Source organism: Barbus barbus, assembly GCF_936440315.1.
Source record: "Barbus barbus genome assembly, chromosome: 1".
Lineage (NCBI taxonomy): Eukaryota > Metazoa > Chordata > Actinopteri > Cypriniformes > Cyprinidae > Barbus > Barbus barbus.
Genome location: NC_136729.1, coordinates 18,564,569 through 18,588,010, shown reverse-complemented (window position 1 = coordinate 18,588,010; position 23,442 = coordinate 18,564,569). Strand labels below are relative to the sequence as shown.

General features: G+C 38.5%; 1 protein-coding gene across 1 annotated transcript in view; it reads left to right on the top strand.

Annotated features, from left to right (window-relative positions):
- The window catches only part of LOC306883137 (immunoglobulin superfamily DCC subclass member 3-like), a gene marked incomplete at both ends in the record, with an annotated part of 76,614 nt that overhangs the window by 10,242 nt on the left and 42,930 nt on the right, over positions 1-23,442 (top strand). The window contains one exon of the mRNA XM_079438245.1: positions 2,816-3,121. Within this exon, the coding sequence (XP_079294371.1) occupies positions 2,816-3,121 (306 nt within the window). The remainder of the gene's footprint in view (positions 1-2,815; positions 3,122-23,442) is intronic.

Below are 23,442 nucleotides of genomic sequence, written 5' to 3'. Positions count from 1 at the left end.
GTAGGTCTCATATTCTTTTTCTCATGTTTACATTAACAAATATTTTACACTGGACATTTATCCAGAGTGTTTCCCTGCCTATGGCCTGAGACTCTGGGATGGTCTCCAGCATTCCCATGACCTGACATCAGGGCTTGCAAAATTTCTAAATCCCTGGTAGCCCTTCGGCAGGTACTCTTCAGATTTTGGTAGCCCGAAAATTAATTTAACTAGCCCAAATAAAATAAAGACCATAAATGTCAATCAAAAACATTTTCAATACACAAATATCAACGAATATCAAGGAAAGAGTTTTATTTTACTATTTACAAGGTATCTGCAGAATTCTGAAAAAATCTATTTAAGGCAATTTGAAAAATTATTTCTTATACCATTTAAAGTATTTAAAAACTCTTCAGTTTAGTTGTATCAAATTTAAGGACCCGTGGGAGCAATGTTCCCTCAAATTTTTTTTCTTGCTGAGCAAAACTTTTCTCTATTGGGCGGACATTTCAGGCACCTGAGCAAAAGCATTCTTTATACCAGACCTGTACAGCACGTAACTTTTAACTTTAATGTGCTATTTATATTTGATTTGACCCTTGATGTAACTAAATGATGTATATTTTAGGTTACCTGAGAAAACATTTTTACTGTACAATACACTGCAGTTCAAAAGTTGGGATCAATAAAGTTTCTTATGCTCATCAAGGCTGTATCTATTTAATAAAAATATACTGAATATTATTTCACAAAATAATATTGTGAAATATTATTGCAATTTAAAATAAATGTTTTCTATTTTAATATACTTTCAAATTTAATTAATTCCTGTGAAGTAACGCATTATTTTCAGAGTCACATGATCCGTTAGAAATCATTCTAATATGCTGATTTTTAATCAATGTTGGAAACAGTTGTACTGCTTTTTTTTTTTTTTTACTGTATTTTTTGGGACCTGTGATATTTATAAAAAGTTAAAAAGAACACTGTTTAGTCAAAATAGAGATTTTGTTACAATATAAACTATTCAAAAGTTTGGGGTCAGAATTGTTTTTTCTTTTTTAAAGATACTTTTAAAAAAAGTTTAAAGAAAGTTAAATAAGCTTTATTCAGCAAGGATGTGTTAAAAGGATAAAATTGATAGCAAAGACTTCTATTGTTAGAAAATATTTCTGTTTTGAATAAATGCTGTTCTTTTAAACTTTTTATTAATCAAAGAAAAAAGTAACGGTTTCCAAAAAAAAATATTAAGCAGCACAACAGTTTCAACACTGATAATAAATCAGCATATTAGAATGATTTCTGAAGGATCATGGGACACTGAAGACTGGAGTAATGATGCTGAAAATTCAGCTTTGATCACAGGAATAAATGCTATTTTAAAGTATAGGTATTAAAATAGGAAACCAATATTAGAAATTGCAATAATATTTCACTATATCACTTTTTTTCTGTATTTTTGAAATGAATACAGCCTTGATGAGCAAGAGACTCAAAGTCAAAAACCTGATAAATAACTGATCTTGTTTTTGTCTATAATATAGGCCTAACATATATTATCAAAATAAACTATTTAAACTGATAGAATAGAATAGAATAGAAACTGAAGCAAAACTTAAGCTGAGATCTGTAAATTAAATATTTAAAAAACGTGAACATATGAATTCTTCTATAGCTGTCTAAACATCATTATGAAGTACAGTTTGTACAATACTCTTGTGTGTGACTGTACATGTCTCAGAGTTTTGTTATCGTTCTTTGCCCATCCTCTGCTATTTCCAGCACTTAATCAAGCCACTCTTCTTTAATACACGAGGACGTTTTATTTCACATGTTGTCTCTTGTGTTGAGCGCACCGCAACCATTGAAGTATTGAGTTTCTACAGCGACTCATTTGGTGCATATCGTTCTTTCTATGAAACCTGTAAACCGCATTCACCGGTTCTAACTCTGTCGTGACATCAGCTCTATAGCGGTTTGCCCGAGCATTGCTATTCTTTTCCTTTTACTGGCGGCATTCAATCAAATGGCTTCCCAGCTCATTTTTGTGTGCGCGAGGCACATTATTTCTTCTGAGCGGCCTTGGTGGAAGAAGAGCGCAGTCGCGTGCGCTCAGCTTAAAGAGAACATTGCGTGGGAGCCCTGTATTTAAGATATAGCCCGTCGGGCAGGGCAGTGATACATTTTGGTAGCCCGACTGGAAAACACAATAGCCCCGGGACATCGGGCTAGCAATTTTGTGGCTTGGGAAATAATTGTATGGTTGGAAAAATTGCACAGGTCTTTTCTAATAGTATAGTATCTTTACAAACAAACATGCACACATATGAATTGCTTAAAGAAAGGAGACATTTAGGATTTCAGTGTACTGCTGATCTAGACAAAGTATGACTATCAATCAAATTCACTGCAGTTTCATTGTACTGAGCCATATCTTCCCATTTACTATACTGATATATGATATCTGGCAGGCAGATTAATTGATTTATATAGTACTTGGCCATTTTGGGATTGACATCAGTAGAGAATCATGCCCACTTGACTGATTAAAACAGAAATGTTCCTGCCTCTTCTATCTGTTCCTTAATAGCAGCTTTCATAATAGATAATGGAGACAATTTAATACTTTTATTTGGCAAGAACACATTAGAGTGACAGACTTTCGCATTGTTACAAAAATAAATGTTATTTTGACATTTCTGGTGGTGAAAAAAAGTCACTGAAATATTAAGCAGCACAACACAGCATTTGATTCCTTTGGTTTAAATTGTAAAACGTCTTTATAGTGCGGTTTAAAATTGTCTTTTTTTTTTCTTTCTTTTTTTTATCTTAGGTATGACATGTGGGGGCGAGCTGTCATTCACCCTGGAGCCCAGTGACATTATTGCTGTTCAGGAACAACCTCTGATGCTGCACTGTCAGGTGGAGGGGATCCCACCCATCACCACGCAGTGGAGGCGCAACGGAGCTCTGATAGTGGAGGACCAAAACTATGTCATGTTTGCTAATGGCTCGCTTCTGATTGGTCACTTCCAGAAGACTAAGTCTGACAGCTCGTCTGATGAGGGAGAATACGAGTGCATAGCCCAAAACTTCTTTGGGCTGGTCTTGAGCCGCAAAGCCAGAGTGCAGGCTGCTAGTAAGTAGCATTTCACTGTGTTTTAATTCTGAGAACCTTGTTCTGTTCACACTCCACATGTTTATTTTTTCAAGGGCTTATCAATGGCAAATATTTGAGGTAAAAAGAGAGAGCTTTTTATTTTTATACATCAATGGTAAAATTGCCAGCAGTTTTTAGCTAAAATATCTGTTTCATGAAGCATAGCCTGCCATCCATCATGATGATAATGAAAATATATTATTTCAAATGTATTTTTAATGATTATATTATATTATCATTACTATCATTTTAACGAAACAAGTTACAATTACATAACATTCACAAGTAAATAATAATAATAAACAGCTGATAGCTGTTTCTATTAAAAAAAAAAAGTGTAAAAATGTGTTCTATATAAAGGTGTAGAAAGAAATTTGGACACATTATATTACGTTACATCTCTCTCTTTAATAATCTTTTTATTAAATAGAACCTGCAGTTACATAACACTTAATGTAATAATAATTGTAATAAATAACATCATAATAATCACATATAAGAAAAAAAAAACTTGCAGCTTTTTCTGTAAATCGAAAAAAGTTGCCCAAAGACAAGATATTTCATGACATTATATTATGTTATGTTACTGTAAATTTGTTGGATGTAAAAAAAAAAACATTTCGAGTTAACCACCCTTGGAGGAGTCTCCGCCCCAGTGAAAAATGTCTAGATACGCCTCTGCCAGCAGATATGGGTGCCTTTAGATTGTCCCGAGAAGCTAAAGTGAGTTTGATAGAAGCCACTGCCAGCTCATTTGCAGTGCACTTTGGGTCTTCCACAGATCATGCAGTGTTCGAGCGCGGCGTGGTGTAGGCTCAAGCTACATTAACTTTGGATGAACTGAACATGAGGGACACAGGGGGCTGGGACAGGCCATTTGATATATGGACAATGGGCTTCGTCTATTTCTGAAGATAAATTGGCTTGTAGGATCCAGTCTGCCTTTTGTGCGCTGCTGTGGCGCTCCCGGTCGTGCTTGTGTTGTGATTTATATTACTAAATCTCTGGCTCTTGTATTGAACTTTACTATTAAACCCGGCCATGCTGTGCTCTTTTCGCGCCTCTTTTGTCGGCATCACAATAATCTGGAGTGCTGTTGTTCGCCCACTTGCTGGTCACAGGCACCAAGGCTAAATTTGCTTTTCTAGTCGTCCATACCCACCGTGGCCCCGTATGAATCGGGCCTTGTTCCTGTCCAGTGCTGAAAAGTTGTTACTGTATTGTGCTTATGATTGGATTTTCATAAACTCAGCATGTGTTTATGGCAACTAAAGATGACTTATTATCATTTGTCCGTTCTCATGTCGTCCAAAACGTGTTTGATCTTTTCATACAGATGCTGGCTAAATATAAAGGGCATAAGAAGAAAGAAAACAGAGAAGGGCCTTATGGAGAGTTCTTTATGTTCTCTTTAGCAGTTAGCAGGAGGTAGCTGTGTTGGCGTAGTTGTAAATAGTAGCCGAGGGGAAAGCAGAGTTGGTCATTAAATGGATGTCAGGCAAGTGTTAATTTGAAAGCACACTGCAGTGTTAATGTGAAACTGTGTTTTTGTGATGATGTGAGGAATTCAGGGTCTCTTGCTGTTATTATATGGTGCTTCAGAGAGAACAAGCTCTTAGCAATCAGGCCCTTTCCCATCAACTTCACACAATCAGGGCTTACTGTAACCCACTGCCTTTCACTCATGAGATATATATATATATATATATATATATATTAGTGCTGTCAAACGATTAATTGCATCCAAAAAAGTTTGTTTACATAATATATGTGTGTGTACGGTGTATATTTATTATGTATATATAAAGACACAAACATACAGTATATATTTTGAAAATGTTTATACTATATTTACCTTTATATATTTATATTCATATAAATGTTACATATTTTTCTTAAATATATACATGCATGTGTGTGTTTATATAATATATATTGGGAAACATTTTCTGTATTTTTCCCATTTTAATATTTATTTACATATGTTTATAAAATATTTTATGTTAAAACAAAGTAGTACTGGCTCTTTTTCTTGGGGAAATATTTTCTGGTTTTCTCCCGGGTCAGTTTTATATCTTATATAAATATAGATTTATTTATCATTTGTTATGTTATATAAAATAACAAAATGGGTGTATGAATCCACACCATACAGGGTCTGAATGGACAGTTTGCAGAGATATTGAGCTCTGTGTGTAATGCAGTGTGGTCAGTGATGACATGCCTAATTTAACATCTTTTTATCGACCACATCATACATGTGCAATTGATTCTGCCTACGTATAGCAAAACATTGTCTGCAGACATGTAGCTCTGTGGCCGTATTTTTTAACGCAAAGAGACGCCTCTGCCTGCGGTCTTGTCACACATGCACGCACACACACATGGGCAGCCCATGCTGTGCCATATCTGAACACAGCAGTCCATTTGTTGGCCTTGCAGTGAGGTGTGTGTGTGTGTGTGAAGATTGTTGACTTGAGTGCACACACACATGGTGATGTGAGACTGACGCACTGTGTGTAGACGGTGCACTGCTGTGTTGTGGTACATACTCTAGCTCCGCTCCCAGTGGGCCAGTGGTTACTGGCTGGCCTCTGAAGTTACACCGCCTCTGCCACGCCACAGGGAACAGTCAGCTCGGCTCGCTGGACAGGGGGAACCTTTAAACCCACGCTCTCCGGGGCGCTGATTGGTAAAGGTCAACACATAGTTACTTTTTAACACCTTTTTTCGATTTCTCATAATGGCCAGAAAGGAGTATGTGTGCTTTCTGCATAAATTATGGGTGAACAATAGCTGGGAGATAGAGTGGGATGCAAATCTAATAGCATAGGAGATGGAGATCTATTGTCAGACTGAATGATTGGCAAGTAGAGCTGGCTTGACAAGGATAATGAAAAGTGCTCACATAAAAGCGTAACGTTATCTGGCAGAATGTTTTCTTTATTATTTTCATACAATTTGCAATGCATTAGCTATAGGTAACATCAATATACCATAATGTCTGGGTACACACAAAATGAGCACATAGCGGGATTTAAACATTGAATAAGAAAGTGCTGCCTGTAATTCATATTATAATTTGAACAGCGCTATATGAAATTGGAAGGAAATGACTAGCACATTTAGAAGGAAATTACCTTAAAAATCAATATTTTAATTAATGAAATAATAAATTGAAAACAATGAAAAATATGTCTGGATAAATTGTTCACAATAAGATCAGTACATTTAGAATATAGATGGGTTGATTTTCATTTCCTGACAACTTTTTTGTCACATTGGTTCTGACAAAATTCAGTATACAAATGATATACACACAATTGTACAAGTTTAGAGTAATTTTAAGAATATAATGACTTTATCATGGTACACGGCCAAAAACCATGGAAATACCATTGTGCAATAATGGTACAAATCTTGTCTTTTTTATTGGTATTATTATTATTATATTTTATTCACAGACAATGAGAAAGTATTTCTGTAGAGTTTGGCAAGTTCATGCCATATAATAACACTCGAGACTGGCTATTCTTTCGTTTCATGTTCAAACCCCATTAATACAAGCAGTGCTTTTAGGACAGCCTCCAGTAATAGTCCCGTTTGTCAGCTTGTGTGTAATGGATGACCTCAGCTTTGGTTTATATTGATCAGAGCTGTAGGATCACAACTGATATGAAGGTCGCTTAGTGACCTTTTGATCCCTGCGCTGTGAGCTTGAGCATTGACAATGAGCTCCATCTTAATGAAGCATGTGACCACTGTTTGTCTTTGTACATTTTCCTTTTATTGTCTGACCTGTGAAAAATTATTAAGTGATGTTACAGGTGAGAGGGAATGTGTGTGCTTGGTTTCAGGAATGATTAGTGTCTAGAGTATCAGGGTACCAGTGCTCAGGGCATGGCCTCTTTATCCATGAATCTTTAGAAGCGTACAGTAGAAAGGAAGAGCAGGCTTCATGGCCAACTGGAGTCTCATTCTCCTATCTGCAGGGCAACTCTCACACAGCTGAAATGACGTTCTTCTCATTTTACATCAGTACATGTGCGTGAGCAGACTTCCCTCAGGCCTTCAACTACAATCAATGAGACTCTAATAGTTCCTACAGATGTCCTGCTGGAGATAGAGTTTGATCTTCAAGTCTTTAAATGGGTTTTTTTACAGACTGCCTTGGGTTTCATATTATGACATGAGGCAAAATCCATAGTTGTATTCGAAGTCGTTAAGTTGGGTATTACTTCATTCTGTCATTTTCTTTTTATATTGTTCTCAATCACTTTTTATCTTGCTTGCTGTGTGTGTGGTGATTTGTACATCTACCTTGAAGACTAGTAAACATACACTTGGGAAATCCTGTTTCATAGTTCACGTTGAGACTCAGGACATCATCACATTTTGTGTTTGCTTTCATTGTTTTGGATTGCGCTTAAAGAATTCACCCCATACGAACAGACGCAGACCAAACGAGTCTGTTGCCATTGGTCGGTGCAGTGTGAGCTGTCCTTTAGAGTTGTACGGTGCACGTTAGTTTGTTGTTATCGTTTACTTACCCTTGCAAATCAAGCAACTGTAAGCTCTCATCCAATCAATAAGTCCTTTACATTGTTCCGATATTTGTTTCACTCAGAAATACAAAAGAGCTATTGCTACGTCTGTTACATCGCTGCTATGATGAGCTGAACTGTTTCCTACATATTAAGAAAGCTGCTATTTTCCAATAGGCACTTTTTTCGGTAAACAAATTCAGTGAGTTCTTTCAGCAAAGAATTTGTCAGACAGATTCAGATCGATAACTTGTGTGCCTTTTTGATTAATAAAATATGGCCCATAAGAATCATTTGTTTTCCGCTGTATGTTTGTTATTGAGTGCTGGCAGTGAAGAGTGGGCTATAGAATAGCATGTCTTGGCATTTTGTATTCACATTACTGTCTTTTTCATCTCATCACATTCAATTCAGACTGCATGCTTGGTTGAAATATGATATCTTTTGCCGTTGTGCTGCAGATTGAATAGGGGCGCATGAAACGCTGATTGTACTCAAGGTGTGTTATAGGCACAAATTAATTTCCATGATGGAGATAGCAAATTATTAGAGACACCTAAGAGAGCGAGAGAGAGGTGATAACAGGATGGAAAGCAAGAGATTTAATATCATTGTGTGTCATGTATATTAAGAGAACTTGCTAAAGTCGTTTCAAATGGTATATTAACCTCCCCTCTCTCAATGAGACGTTTACAGTAGAAATGAGATAAATGTACCTGGTTCTTTGCTGCCAAGGGGCTTTGTGACACCACAGGCAGGCTGTTTGTGTAACCAGCACATTGAGACTAATAAAAAGAGGTAGATGTGTAATGGCCAACCACCAGTCGGGCCGCTTTAGCATAAAGGCTTTCCACCCATTACAGTGCTCTTTCATCCATTTAGACGCCACCAGTGTTGCACAGGCTGCTTGGAGAGCCCTTTCTGCTGCTAAGTGTGGTGACATAGATCTACTCCTTAGTGCTCGAACTGATCAAAGAGCTTTTTTGCCTCTGTTTTTGTGTCTTTTCTGGTTTTGTGCACATCTTTCGAGACACCGGCTCAATTTGCACTTCGGGGTAATTTCGGCCCACTGGCGTGAAGAGAACGCTGCCATCGCAAAAGAGAGTGTGATTAGCGAGGTTCTTTACAACCCCCCTCATATAAAGAAAAAAACACTTCCACCCCCAAAACGGCCACTCTTTCCATAAATTACGCTGCTTCTTTTTGCTTGTCGACCGTTTCTGTGAGCACGCAGTCGGGTGCTGAGCTCCCGTCACTGCTCTCAATCACGCTGCCCTTTCAGGAAACACTTATTTTTGTAAATGTTTCGTCTTTGATGGCTTCGCTGCCTCTTTTTCTCCATCTCCTCCCTTTTCTCGTTCTGTCTTTCTCCTTTTTGTTCGTGGATCCTCATTAGCTGGGCCTCAGGAAGCTTTTCATACTTTGAATGAATCGTGGAAACGGTACAGTGGATCGCGACGCACGGTTTATTCCTGCTTCCTGCCCTCCTCTTGAGCCTGTCACCAAGCAACTGATCATAAAAGCCTCCGCCCATTACCAAACAGCTCTCCGGGATCAATCGAAGCACATGCACTCTTGTTCCTTTCTTCAGCGTCAATTGTTTAAGAGTTTAAAGAGTTTAAGCTTTAAGTATTAATTAATTAATTATTTTTTCTCACCGTCTCATTCAGCCTTCTTGGGATGTAATTGACCCTGTCAACTCTGGAGGGGATTTGCTTGAATTAAGATGGCAAGGCTCAACTCAAAGAAGAAACAAGGCCAGGGATGACTGAAGAGTGAACTGCAAATAAACAGAAACAGATATTCACATGGTTGTCTGCAGTCAAACACGCTTTATGATGATAAGACATGATAAGAGCGCCCGGGGTATGGTCACCTTGACGGATGAATGCGAGAGCGATAAAAAGGCAGATTGTAAAGAACATTGGAGCATGAACGAGAAGCAGGAAGCTCCAATAAAACCCCCCTTCGCTGCCATTATTATGAGCTTCCCTTCAGACATTTCCAATTCGATTTGACATTTTTGCTGGCTGTTGTGTGTCAACAACTAAAACCTGGGTGTTGAACGAGAGCTGTTTTGTTGGTTAAACCGGAGGGGAGGATGTGTTGACACATAACCATCAAAGCAGAGGCGGTTATAGGGCCGTCATGCAGGGTAATGGGGGAGGGGGCCTGCTCTTTCTCTGGATTTTGCCCCTTCCTCTCTCTCCCTCTCCGCTGGCTTCCTCTCCATCACTCAACAATCCCTCTCTCTTTGTCCAGTAACCAGGCTCCTCCCACTCAACCCCGCAATCCCACAAGCCCCGTCTATCCTGTTCAGAAGCCCAACCGCACCCCACTGACATGGAGCTCAATGACACATGCTTTCAGGTCAGAACTGCCTCACAATGGGGCATGGAGAAGAAGGGAGAAAGAGGGAAAGTGCTTGAGTGGAAGAGAGTCCTAATTAAGAGAGAAAGAGAGAGAGACGGATGGTGGGTAATTCACAGGACCAAATTAGAGACACTTAAACCTATTGCTTTTTTTTGTGTGGTGTAGTTTGAGTGTCTGATATGCTGTATGTGAGGCACTGACGAATAATATTGAAATCAGCATTTGTTTCACATTTTTAGTGGTGAACGTCAATGAACCCATGAATAAGCCCTTTTTTTTTCTGTGATGTCAAGCATTACTCCAGGTCTCAGTGTCACATGATCCTTCAGAAATCATTCTAATATGTTGATTAGGTGCTCAAGAAACATTTCTTATTATTTTTAATCTTGAAAACAGTTGTGCTGCTTAATGTCTTATAATATAAATTGTGGTAATGTTTTTTAGGATTCCTTGATGAATAAAAAGTGAAAAAAATAACAGCATTTATTTGAAATATAAATATTTTGTCATTATTATAAAGGTCTTTACTGTCACTTTTTAATCTTTAATCTTCTAATTTTTTTTTAACTAACTCCAAATGTTTGAGCAGTATTGTGGCTTGAAAAGGGCCCCCACATATTTCTAGGGATCAGAATATAACAGAAACTTGGGGTGGGCTTTTTTTTACTCTTTTCCACCCTTGCTGCTGTATAGTAACAGATTAACAATCACTCATAGGACCTTAGCAATAATATATCTTCACCCTGACAGCACTCTAGCACCTTTTATTTTTCCCCACTTTTCTTCCATTTACATTTGTTTATTTTTGTACAAACCAAGGATGTACCAACATATTCTGAGTTATTGTTGTGGGTTACTGTTTAAATTAAATGTCAACCATGAAGAAACCTATTGATCAATAGGTTGATGTCTATGGTGGTTATGTACCTAGTGCAAGATCAGCCTTAGTTTTAACATAACCGCTTTGTGGGATGAGAAGAGCACATAAATGCAGGAAAGGTGGGATATGGAGGAGTTGGGGTAGTGAGTGATTGAATAAGGGAGGGTTAAAGAGCTAAAATTAGAGTCAATATAGAATGAGATCTGTCCAGGGACCCTGTAGCATCTGCCATTATGCCCGAGTGTGTAATTCACTAGAGATGAGCCGTCAGGAAATTCAACACCTTACTCTTCTCACCTTCTCTAGAGAAAGTGTTTTAACAGTTATTTGTATGCGCCACTCTAAATAAAATGACACATGAGAAGGGATCATGGAAATAAATCATCATTTTGCCATCTTGTAGCAGATGTATCTCGTTTGAGTCTCAAGGGGAGCTCGAGTGTTTTCGCTAGCTTGAGGGTTTTAGGGTTTTCTATCAGTATTGGCCCCTTTGAACCTCAAGATATTAATACTATGGAAAGTCTGGTAGTTGTACTTGACTGCTTTTGGTGTTTATGAACACTGCAGACCACATACAAGAAGTAAATAACTTTTTTTTCGCCCAAATTTTCATTTTTGGGTGAACTATCCCTTTAATATGGACCTTTTAGGGTACAAACCCATCCCTTTTAAAGTTACTGCCCAAACGACAAGCTGTTGTACCCCTAAAGGTATGATTTCTCAGACAGTGTTGTAACTTATTTGAAAGGCATTTCAGTTTAATACAGATCATATTTGCAGATCATAATCATTTATGAATGTGTTGTTTTCCATGCATAAGTTAAACATTTATTCCCTTATGCATTCAAGGAATCCGGGCAGACTTCCAGCAAGGTCAACAACTAAAGGTAAAAGGATATGAGTCCTGTTTCAGATTCCTCTGCGCCACACATATTTGCCTGACAGCATCATAATCTAATCCATGTGAGCCTCTCTCTTTTTGTTGGCAAGGCTTGAATGGGTTGAGAGGTGAGTGGAGAGATGGCTCGCAGCCAGAAAGGGAAGTGGGTACATCTGAAATTCACACACTCTTAAAACTGGCAGAGGAGAGAGCAGAAGCAGCTGTCACATAAACTTCTGCGTGTCAGTGTGGAAGCCCTCCTCACATGTGTCATTCATGTCTGTCTGTCACACTTCTTACATCCCATTTTATTCTTTGTCTATTCTCTCCCATGGTTTATACCCTTTTCATGAGTCTTACCTCAGAGTATTACCACATTCCTGTTTCTATCTTTTTGCAGTCTTTCATATTCTTGCCTGGTTTTCAAGTCCCCCCCCCCCCCCCCTTATTCTCGGCCTTTTAACAAGTCTGTCATTCTAGCAGTGAGTTGGATGGAGTTCTGATGATAAATGGCGGTCTGAAGCAGGAAAGAAAACAGCTGTCATTCACACTCCAAACTTCAGACTGCCTCTTATTTCTTCACAGCTTTGAGTGGTTGCTATTCTGCAATTCACTGATAATATTTTCTCTCAACTCCTGTGATGATAATGTTAAGCACAGCATTAGAATCTGTCAATTGTATAATATGCAGTTTCTTGAATCAGAACTATTTTTTTAGTTTTGGCTTTGGCTTCAGGTTTTGGCTTCAGGTCCACTTTAAGATTAAAGGCCATTGTTAAGAGGATTTTTCCACTTGGGTAAGAAGGGGGCTTCATTTGGAGGCACTGCAAGGGGCAGGGGTTGTAAATGAATTCTGTCCGGATGTCTCGGGACCACCCCTGCTTTTTCCCAAACAAGCAAGTGAAAAGAGGTCCTGTGATCACTCTTTCTTGGTTTTAGAGTGTGGGCTTTGGGGCTCGTTGAGAGAATTCCTCAGTAATGGAGGTTAAAGGCAAGGGCTGGAAGGTCACAGAGGAGGTCAGAGATCATTGTGAGGCAGGACAGCTTTTCCATGCTGGGGGCACCTCTTTAACTGTGTGTGTGCATGGAAGTAAGCAAGAGAGACTCTTTTTAAACTTGACTGAACAAGAGTATTTTAATTATACTATTATAATCAGGAGCATTATATTATATGATATTATTATCTTTCATTCATTTATATTATATTATATTATATTATATTATATTATATTATTAGCATTCATTTATATAAAAAATGACACCAGAATGTCATGGTTTTACCAGTCATGTATTGCGGATAGGTGTGTAATATACAGTAAAAACATTTAAATTGTGAAATAGTATTAGTTTTTAAACACAACTGTGTGTTCTGTTTTAATAGTGTAATTCAATGTAATGTAATTCATTCCTGTCATGGAAAAGCTGAATTTTCAGCAACCATTACTCCCGTCTTCATGATTCTTTATAAATCATTTTGATATGATGATTTAGTGCTCCAAAAATATTTAGTCTTATCGATGTTTAAAATGATTGTTGCTTAATATTTTTTGTGAACATTGAAATATTTTTTCGTCATTCTTTGATGAATAGAAAGTTTATAAAACAGCATTTATTAGATATTAGATTAGACAGTATAAAAGGTAAAAGTCATTGTTTTCACTTTTGATCAATTTAAAACATGGTTGAATAAAAGTATTTAAAAAAAAAAAGAAAGTACTCCGAACTCTAGAACAGTAAAGTATTTCTTTTTTGTGTGTTGTCTTTTTTTTTTTTTTTTTTTTTTTTTTTTCTTGCATTTATGTACTGAAATATGTTGTCGTTATCTTGTCGGCTCACGCACCATTTGTGTTTGTCTGCCTGTGTGTGTTCATGTGCTGTGGAGTGTGTGCCAGCTCTCTGTGCAAACTCCTCCCAGAAGTCCCCTTCCCTCCGTATCCACTGCCCCGTCACCGCGCTTCACTACACTTAACAGCACCTTTACAGCCAACCAGTCCTGTTAAACACACTTTACAGGCCCCAAGCCATCCACCAGTAAAAACCTCCCTCCCTGAGCCATCTACCAATAAAAACACCCCCTTCCTGTCCGCCCCCATTCAGCAGACATCTTGTTGGAAGATTGGCAGAAAAGCGTGGGAGCTCGAGAGGAAGAGGAGGATGAGGAACAGACAAAGGAAGGGTGCAATGAGGCTCTGTGGCCGGTCACATCTTACTAATCTTCTCCTGTATCTCTCTTGCCTCGCTGTCGTTTTCTCTAGGGATTCTAAATGGGATAGTTGTGGGCTGCTTTGGACTTCAAAGAGCATCCATCTCTCTTGTTAGTAATTTAGTAAAGCATTTTAGTTAAATCTTGATGTCTCCCAAGTGGTTTGACAGGGAAGAGTTCATTTGAAGACCCCATGATGTCAGTGCAGGTTTCATGATGGATTTTATATTAAGATGGAAAAGAGAAGCTTTTCTATTTGCTTTTTTCTATAAGAGCAAATAGGTTTTAGTTATGTCGCAGCCATGAATGATGACTTTCTACTTGCTACTCTATATTTTAATCATGAGCAGTCATGATTAAAGGGATAGGTCACCCAAAATAATTAATCACCCTCATGTAATTTCCAAACCTGTAAGATCTTTGTTCATCTTTGAAACACAAATTAAGATATTTTTGATGAAATCCAAGCTTTTTGACCTTGCATAGACAGCAACGCAACTGACAGGTTCAAGGCCCAGAAAGGTAGTAAGGACATCGTTAAAATAGTTCATGTGACCTCAGGGGTTCAACCACAATGTTATGAAACTACAAGAATAATTAAGTTATTTTTGTTTTCTTTGCACACAAAAATTGTTCTTGTAGAGTCCTAACATTACAGAAAGCTCTCAGATTCCATCAAAAATATCTTAATTTGTGTTCGAAAGATTTGATGTCATGTTTGAGTCTTTATAATGGTTTTGTGGTCACTGACCATTAAGTTTGTCACTTCTTGCCAGCGCCGACATACAGTGCCATTGTACTACTATGAGTTCAGATCCTTGCCCCCATCTCTCTCCCACTTCGTTCCTGTCAGTTCTAATCTGTCTCATCACAATAAAAGGCAAAAATGGCTTTTAAGAAAAAAAAAGTTTGTCACTTCTCAGATGGACCTGTCCTTCCAGTTAGGTTGTTTTTGTGAGGATGACCAGGTTTCTGCACCGATTGCCTGACTAACTGACTCGCCTGTCTCCTGCCTCCCTTTGTCATCTCTCACTCCACATAGTGTTCATTCCCCCCCCTCTGCCTCATCTCTCTTTTTTTATTTCCTCCCCTCCCCCTGTCTTTTTCTGAATTTACTCAGTGATGCCAGGGTTATAGGTCACAGTAGGATGGCGAGGGGGAGGGGTCAGCCGGGGAATGGTGACCTCTGTGTGTGCACTGGGGCAGAATACCCCCCCTGTTTTCATCCTTTTCTCCAACACCTTTCCCCCCCCCCCACGCCTTCACTCTTCCATTCCCTGTGCCGCCCATCCCCTCCTCTCCCACAGGCCCCTCGGGGCCAGCGACATTGACCTTGGCTTTGAATGAATTTCGTGGTTGAACACTGACATAGGACTGAGCTTTCCCCCCTTAACATCAGCATCGGTGTTCTGCAATCATTAAAAGACCACAGCAATTCAAACACGCTTTCACACCCTGAGAAAAGCTTTGATTTGTCATGCTGTCATAAGAGATCTGTTTCAGTGGTTTAATGTTTTTCCAAGCCACTTCAACACTTGGCTGGCACAAATAAATCCCTTTTCATGCACAAAGCATTTGCTTGCTCAGCAGCGCTGGTGGCATAACACCCTGACTCTCAGTCAGATAATATCACGGTCCTCTTTGAAGCACTGGGAATTGTTTGCACTTCTTGTTTTACAGTTTCATTAAGAGTGTTAATCCATGGCAGACTGCGTTATCTCGGTGTCTTATGTGTACATTACACACTGATCTGTGTGAGTACCATGTATACATTATTCATAGAGTCGAACATCAGCCATTGTTTGGAAAGAGAAAATAAAAAAAACAGGCAAATGTTTTTTAGCTGTTTTTCTCTTTGATTCTTTGTCATATAGGGACAGTGCACATGAAAGGGATGGGGTTAAAAGGTAGTCAGCCTGCTGTATTTGGGGCAGGTCATCTGGGGCCAAGACAGAATTCCACAGGAACCAATTAGAGAAGGTTTGGATGGAATGCTGAATGCTGAACTGAATTACAGTACATCTATTACAGGGACAATACTGCTGGAGCAATCTTGGTTTAAGTGCTTTGCTTAAGGGCACAATGGTAGTTGTTTATGAATCCCATGGAAAGTGAGGACATATTGTGTAGGCCTAAGTGACAATTACCTAAATACTATGGCTAAATCTCAGCCCTCAATGAGAAGGCTAATTCAATATGCCCCCTTTTGTGTGGGGAGATGGCTAAACTGGATGAGCAGATGCAGCATATCACTGTGCTGAATGCATTGTAGATAGCAGGGGACGGGGCCATTTACTTGCTAGTTCTGTTCCAAAGCGTGGTGAGTTGTGTACAACTAGACAAAATTTTAGACATTACACTGGATGAGTTTTCTAAATTAGTTTTAACCATATTCTGAGGCAGCATTTCATGAGTAATGTACATAATATACTACAACAAACTCAGTTATAGTTCAAGATATAATGTAGATCATGGAAATTACTTAAAATATATTTTTCATTACTGAAATGTATTGACTGATAACACTTTTTTTTTTTTTTGAAAGAAGTCTTGTGGTCATCAAGACTGCATTTATTTGATCAAAAATACAGTAAGTAGTACTGTGCAATTTAAAAGAACTATTTTCTATTTTAATATATTTTGAAATGTAATTTATTCCATTTTTTAAATGAATATAACATTCAAAAGAACAGCCTTTATTTGTCACTTTTGATTTAATGCAAGTAAAAGTAAAAGTAAATGTATTCAATTTCTTCAACAAAGTGTCAATGACATTTTAAATATGCATCCTCAACAGATCTAACAGCTTACTGGAGAAACAAAATTGAGCTAAGGAAGGAATGAATTAGTAAGCTAACATGTGTTCTCTGGTTACTCTGGAGGTTAAACCTTGAACCTGGAGGGAGCGTTTCATTCCAGAACGGACCTGAGCTTCTCTGACCCCATCTCTTTCAAGGGCACCACACACATACACCTACTGCATTTCTGCACAATGATGCACAAAAAATGCCTTTCTGAAATATAATTTGGCTATTAGAAGACAGTGGATTATCATCAACAGCACACTTGTATGAATCTAAATGAATGCATTCATGTAAACACCCTCAGTATCTGTGTTCACAGCTGTAGGATCATGAGACGGGCAGTGTTTTTCTTCATGTTTTCCTCTCTTCAGTGTAGCCTGCAATTGAGTGCTTTGCACTGAGAGTGAGACAAAAAAAAGTGAAAGCAAGAATTGGAGGATAGTGCTGGGGACGGCTGCCTCTCTGCTATGTAATTTTACAAGTTTTACCATATGGCCTTCACTGAGTGTTCTTGGGAAAGCTAGAAGTTGCAGCAGAGATGCATTGGCCAGGTTTTTGTGCTGTTAATTTTGCTCAAATAACGCAGCATTGACTAATTTTTTTCTTTTTCCCCAGAAGTAATATATGACAGCACTTGCTGGATGGTGGATATGTCTTAGAGTACAATTTTATGGGAAGACATTACACATGATGATGCTCAGCAGACTTGTTGTTTTAAGATAGCTTCATTGTAGGCCTTTTATCTCCTCTAAAACTAGTATTGGTTAGTATTATTTTGAGCTATTTAATTATAGACTAATCATATCCCCTCACTCTGTTAAACAAAGGTAAAATTAGGCAAAGCAAGGTTATTTGTATAACACATTTTGTACACAGTGGTAATTCAACAGGGAAAATGTTTCCTCAGTATGTCAGAGATTAATATCTTTGCACTTCTAACCTTTTGCAACTAGTGTCAGTTGCTTGGAAACATCAGGGGGGAGATGTATAACTTGGGAGGTTTTCATGTAAGGGAGGGGTGCGGGCTCACAATTGCTTGCTTGCTTGCTTGCAAAAGCACAGAACAGGAGATGATGACATAGGCACAAGGGAAGAACTGCATCAAATATTATTTAGTTTGCTTCAGGAAAAATGTGCAATGCAGGAAAAACTTGCTCATGAAGATGCATGGAATTAAAGAAGAGACTACTGCATCAGTACTGCAGCAGCTATCACTCAGAAGCACTGTCATTAGTGTCATTGGGTTTCAAGTGGGATGTGGTTTTGTTTGTGTTCATGACACAAACAAAACCAGTGTAGTTGTGTTCAGTGTAGGTACAGAATGACATCATGAGCTCAGAGGGAGTCTCTCTCAGTAACAGATGTTCACACAAGCCGTTAGATCTGTAATTACACACTGAGCCACTTACCATTTTCAGCTACATAAGAAGCAAATTTGCCTCAGAGTTGAACTGACCTGCAGAGTGAAATTACACCTATTAGTCCAAAGCACTGTAATCAAAGACCAGCACAATATGTAAAACATCCATTTAGATTTTTTTACAGTCATGGCAAAAAATATTGGTACCCTTGGTAAATATGATCCAAGAAGGCTGTGAAAATTAATCTGCATTGTTAATCCTTTTGATCTTTTATTTTATTTAAAAATCACAAAAATCTAACCTTTCATTGGATATAAGAATTTAAAATGGGGGGAAATATCATTATGAAATAAATGTTTTTCTCTAATACACATTGGCCACAATTAACGGCACCCTTTTATTCAATACTTTTGGAAACCTCCATTTGCCAGTTTAACAGCTCTAAATTTTCTCCTGTAATGCCTGATGAGGTTAGAGAACACCTGACAAGAGATCAGAGACCATTCCTTCATCCAGAATCACTCCAGATCCTTCAGATTCACAGCTCCATGATGGTGCTTCTTCTCTTCAGTTCATCTCACTCATTTTCTACAGGCTTCAGGTCAGAGGACTGGAATGGCCAGCAGAAGCTTCGTTTTGTGATCAGTGACGCATTTTTGTGTTGTTTTTTAGGTTTGTGTTTGGATTATTGTCTGGTTGGAAGATCCAAACATGGCCCATTATAAGATTTCTAACAGAGTCAGTCACTTGTTGATTTTTTATCTGTTGGTATTTGATAGAAACCATGATGCCATGCATCGAAACAAGATGTCCAGGACCTCCAGCAGAAATATAGGCCCACAACATCAAAAATACAGCAGTATATTTCATTGTATACATGGGGTACTTTTTATCCCTGTGTTCACCAAACCCATCTTGAGTGTTTGCTGCTAAAAAGCTCTTTTTTTTTTTAGTTTCATCTGACCATAGAAGCCAGTCCCATTTGAGGTTCCAGTCGTGTCTGATAACTGAATATGCTGGACTTTGTTTTTGGATGAGCTAGGAGAATTTTTTTTTTAAACCCTCCCAAACAACATGTGGTGATGTAGGTGCTGTTTGACAATATATTTTTAAGGTTTTCTGACCCCGAGACTCAACTATTTTCTGCAATTCTCCAGCTGTGGTCCTTGGAGACTCTTTAGCCACTCAAACTCTCCTTCTCACCGTGCATTAGGACGATATAGACACACGTCCTCTTCCAGGCAGTTTCGTAACATTTTCTGTTGATGGGAAATTCTTAATTATTGCTCTGATGGTGGAAATGGGGATTTCTCTGCTCTAGCTCTTTTCTTAAAGCCCCTTCACTAATTTGTGAAGCTCAATTATCTTTTGCTGCACATCAGAAATATATTCTTTGGTTTTGCTCATTGTGATGGATGATTAAGGGAATTTTGGCTTTGTTTTCCTTCCTATTTATATTTCTGTGAAACAGGAAGCCATGGCTGGATAATTTCATGTTCATAATCACCCTGGAGTGCTCAAAATTGTGAATATGAATGGGAATATACTTCAGAGATATTTTACTCATAAGAATTTCTAGGGGTGCCAATAATTGTGTCCAACGTGTATTTGAGAAAAACATTTATTTCATAATGATATTTCCCCCCATTTTAAATTCTTATTATCCAATGAAAGGTTAGATTTTTGTGAATTAAAAAAAAAAAGATCAAAAGGATTAACAATGCTGATTAATTTTCACAGCCGCCTTTGTTCATATTTACAGAGGGTGCCGATATTTTTGGCCATGACTGTATTTGATTTATCCATCTATCCGTCTATATATATATATATATATGTCTGTCTGTCTGTCTGTCTATCTGTCTGTTGGTCTATGTCTATCCATCTTTTTTTGTTGTTCTGTCACACTGTCGTTTTGTCTGTCTGTCCATCCGTCAGTTATTCAACCCACAAAATTTAGCTTAACAAAGCATCCTAACCTGGGCACAATGTGATACATTTCCTGCAACAAGCAATTGTCTGTTTTAAAATTATTTTGTGAAGTTCTGATAAATTCTGGACCAATGAAATTTCATAGTGGGCGGGGTTGCCAAATGTGGCACCACAAAAATATAATCTTAAACCGCTGACAAAAGGCCATATTACTCATCACTTCTTGCACTGATCAGGAAAATGCAGTTTTTCCAAAATATAACAAGTTGTACATTATACCATTTTTTTCAGTTAAATATATTATTTTATATTTATTTCAATAGTTTTACTGTAAAATGTCAAATATACCAATTATCATAATTATCCACCAATGTTATGTATTTTCTTTTCATAAGCAGTTTTTATACTGTATTCCTAATATACATGATGTGTTATAATGCTTGACTGATTCTTTGTCTTTCCAGTTCATTGTTTTCCATGACTGATCGTAGGTTATGATGATTGATTCTTTGTCTGTGGCAGTGGAAAGGCCCATAGATTGATGCCGTGAGCGGAGGCATTAACGCTGTGGGTCTGGGATCATAATTCTAGTTCTCAGCCCTTACTGCTTTGTGATTTGTCAGAAGCGAGCAGGACAGTACCGGGGTCAGCTTAGCTCCATGCTGGGTTTGTGTGTGTGTGTGTGTATTTGCATGAATTCATATGGATTAGAGCATGTGCTGTATAGGGGCGGGGTCTGTGCATCAGAGGGACCTGTGCATCAACCCTGAGGTGATTTCCCTAGTGACTGTAGTCAGCTGGCAGTTTGGGGGCCACGATGGAGAAAAAAAGAGGAATATAAAAGGAAAAGAGCGAGGGACGGGCACCCAACTGCCAGCTGTCTTAGTATGGTAGGATGATGGAAGATCTGATGTGGGAGAAAGAAGGATGAAGAGGGGGGCGTAGTGGGATGGTCCCCACGGCCACCTTAACTTTCCACTTTCCTCACACCCACACACTCACTCTGACACACACCATTCTATCACTTGTTCTGTCAGCCCAGATGGGCACGAGAAAGCGATGTGTGTGAGAGAGAATTTGACACAATAGGGTCCCACTCCAAGCCACACTGTTCTGTCATCCATCATTGTTTTTCCAAATTCAATCTTTTTCATTAATATGCCAGATTTGTTATTTCATAAAAAAAATTCATGTTAATAGAGGAGGTGGGGGATGTGATTTACGGTATGCGTGTGTGTGTTTGCACTCCAGTTTGTGTGGCTTGTTTGTATTTTTTTTATTTTTTTGGTCATCATTTAGTGAGACGCAGAAGAGCTGGTGAATGTCCATCCGTCTTGTTGAGTATGATTGATGGGACACTTTTCCTCTTGCGGTAATTGCGCTCACAGTGACAAACTCCGACATCGTCTGTTGTTGAGCTTCAGCCAATGGCTGAATTTGTAAGGTACATCACTTCCTCTATTCTCCCTGTTTCGAGTCAGTGTTAAAAGTATCTGGGCTTGCCGCATACACTCTCATGCCACTGCCTTGCCCTAGATTGTGATTAATGGCCGCAATTCAGCCAGAAAAATTCCTTTGATTGGGTGCCAGTTGGCTTATGCAGAGAAGAGGGGAGAAGAAACTCATTACTGCTGTCAGTTCAGTTGACAGAGCAGGAGAGGGTGTGTGTGAGTGTGCATGTGTGTGTTTGGCTATGAACATGCATAGGTGTTGTGCACATGTGAGTCCCTAGATGTGTTTAATAGTGTAAAGGGAACCCAGAGACTCGAGATGTAGCTGTCTCCATGAAAAGAAACGAAAAAACAAGACACACACACACAATTCTTCAACTGCTCTCGAGACCGCTTTGCATTCTAGTTTTTAATGAATAACTAGGCCACATCGATCATATGCTTTAGGAGCTATGCATGTACACATGCTTCTCTGAAGTTCCTGTCTGGGATGTTTTCTTTCATGTTTAGAGCAGATGGATTTGTTTGTGTGTTGCTTTGCCAATAAAGGTGTTATTTAAAAGAAATCTGACCATTTAACAGCCTTTAGGTCAATTTAGGTAACAACATTTGCAGAAGGTAATTACCTCTAGTCAGCCTTTTAATGCATTTAATCAGTTTTTGTTGATCATCACAATGTTGTAATTGCTCATACGTCTTTTATATACCTATCATACAAAAAAAAAGAGAGAGCCTAAATGTGAAACCAGACACACAACAAATAGACCAGAAAACGTAGTCAATAATCTGAGTGGATGTGAGTGAATGGAGTTTCCAGGATCTCAGCATACACATGCACACTTCTTGTTCTTAAACCCTTGTGTTTCTGTCTGTCACTTTCTTTTCAGATTTTTTTTTCTCTAATATAAGGCTGGCTGTTTGTTTTATTCCAGTTAAGATTTGAGTGTATTTGCTTTTCCTTTTGGTCACACAGAACCATCTCTCTTTTTTTTTTAATCCAGGTATGACACTCTAGACAGATAGATAGATCAAAATTGAAAACATACTCATTAGAAGAGTTGTATTCAAGCATTTGAGTGAGTGAGTGAGGTTTCGGTTGGTCTTTCCTTAATTAAAGAGCCAGAATGCAGAAGTATTTGAATCTAGATGATCTAGACATGTTTTCTTCATGTGGAGAGCCAGACAACCAGACAGGGCTGAACTCAGCAGCCACGCCGCATGAATCATGGCTGATAGGTCAGCCAGACGGTTGGTTATATCATGGGCTGGCAACAGTGCTGTGAATGTGATTCTTTCTGCCACAGGGAGCTGAAGGAGAGAGCTGTGCACAGGCAATTTATACAGACTGAATAAGGCAAGCAGCAGCATTTTGCATCTGCTAAGCTGTCCAATGGCAGATACTGAGAACTTTTTTGTTTTTTAAATGAGTTGGTCAGTCGGATTTTGATGACAGAGAACAGGTATGGAAAATAATCACTGACAAAGAGATTCGAGTATGCAGGTGGGTGAACAAAAGCTGCAGAATATTTAAAGAGAGTTAAAAGGAAAGCAATGCGTTTGAAAGAACAAGAGCATGTGTTTGAATTATACAATGTGATATTCTTGGAAAACACCTCCCACAATCCAGTGTTGATGGTTATGACATGTACTGTATGATAACGCTGCAAGGTTTACTGTTTGTTCCCTTGGCTGGTACAGTATGAATATGGATGTGGGCTTTGAAGAGTCTGAGACAAAGAATAAATTGTCTGACTGAAGCTGTTCAAACTTTCATGAATATAGTCAGCCTCTTCAACTCCGCTACGGCTCTGTTTCTCCCACCTTTATCTGTCACTATACAACATTTGTGAGTTAAACATACTTGCAATAATTTTA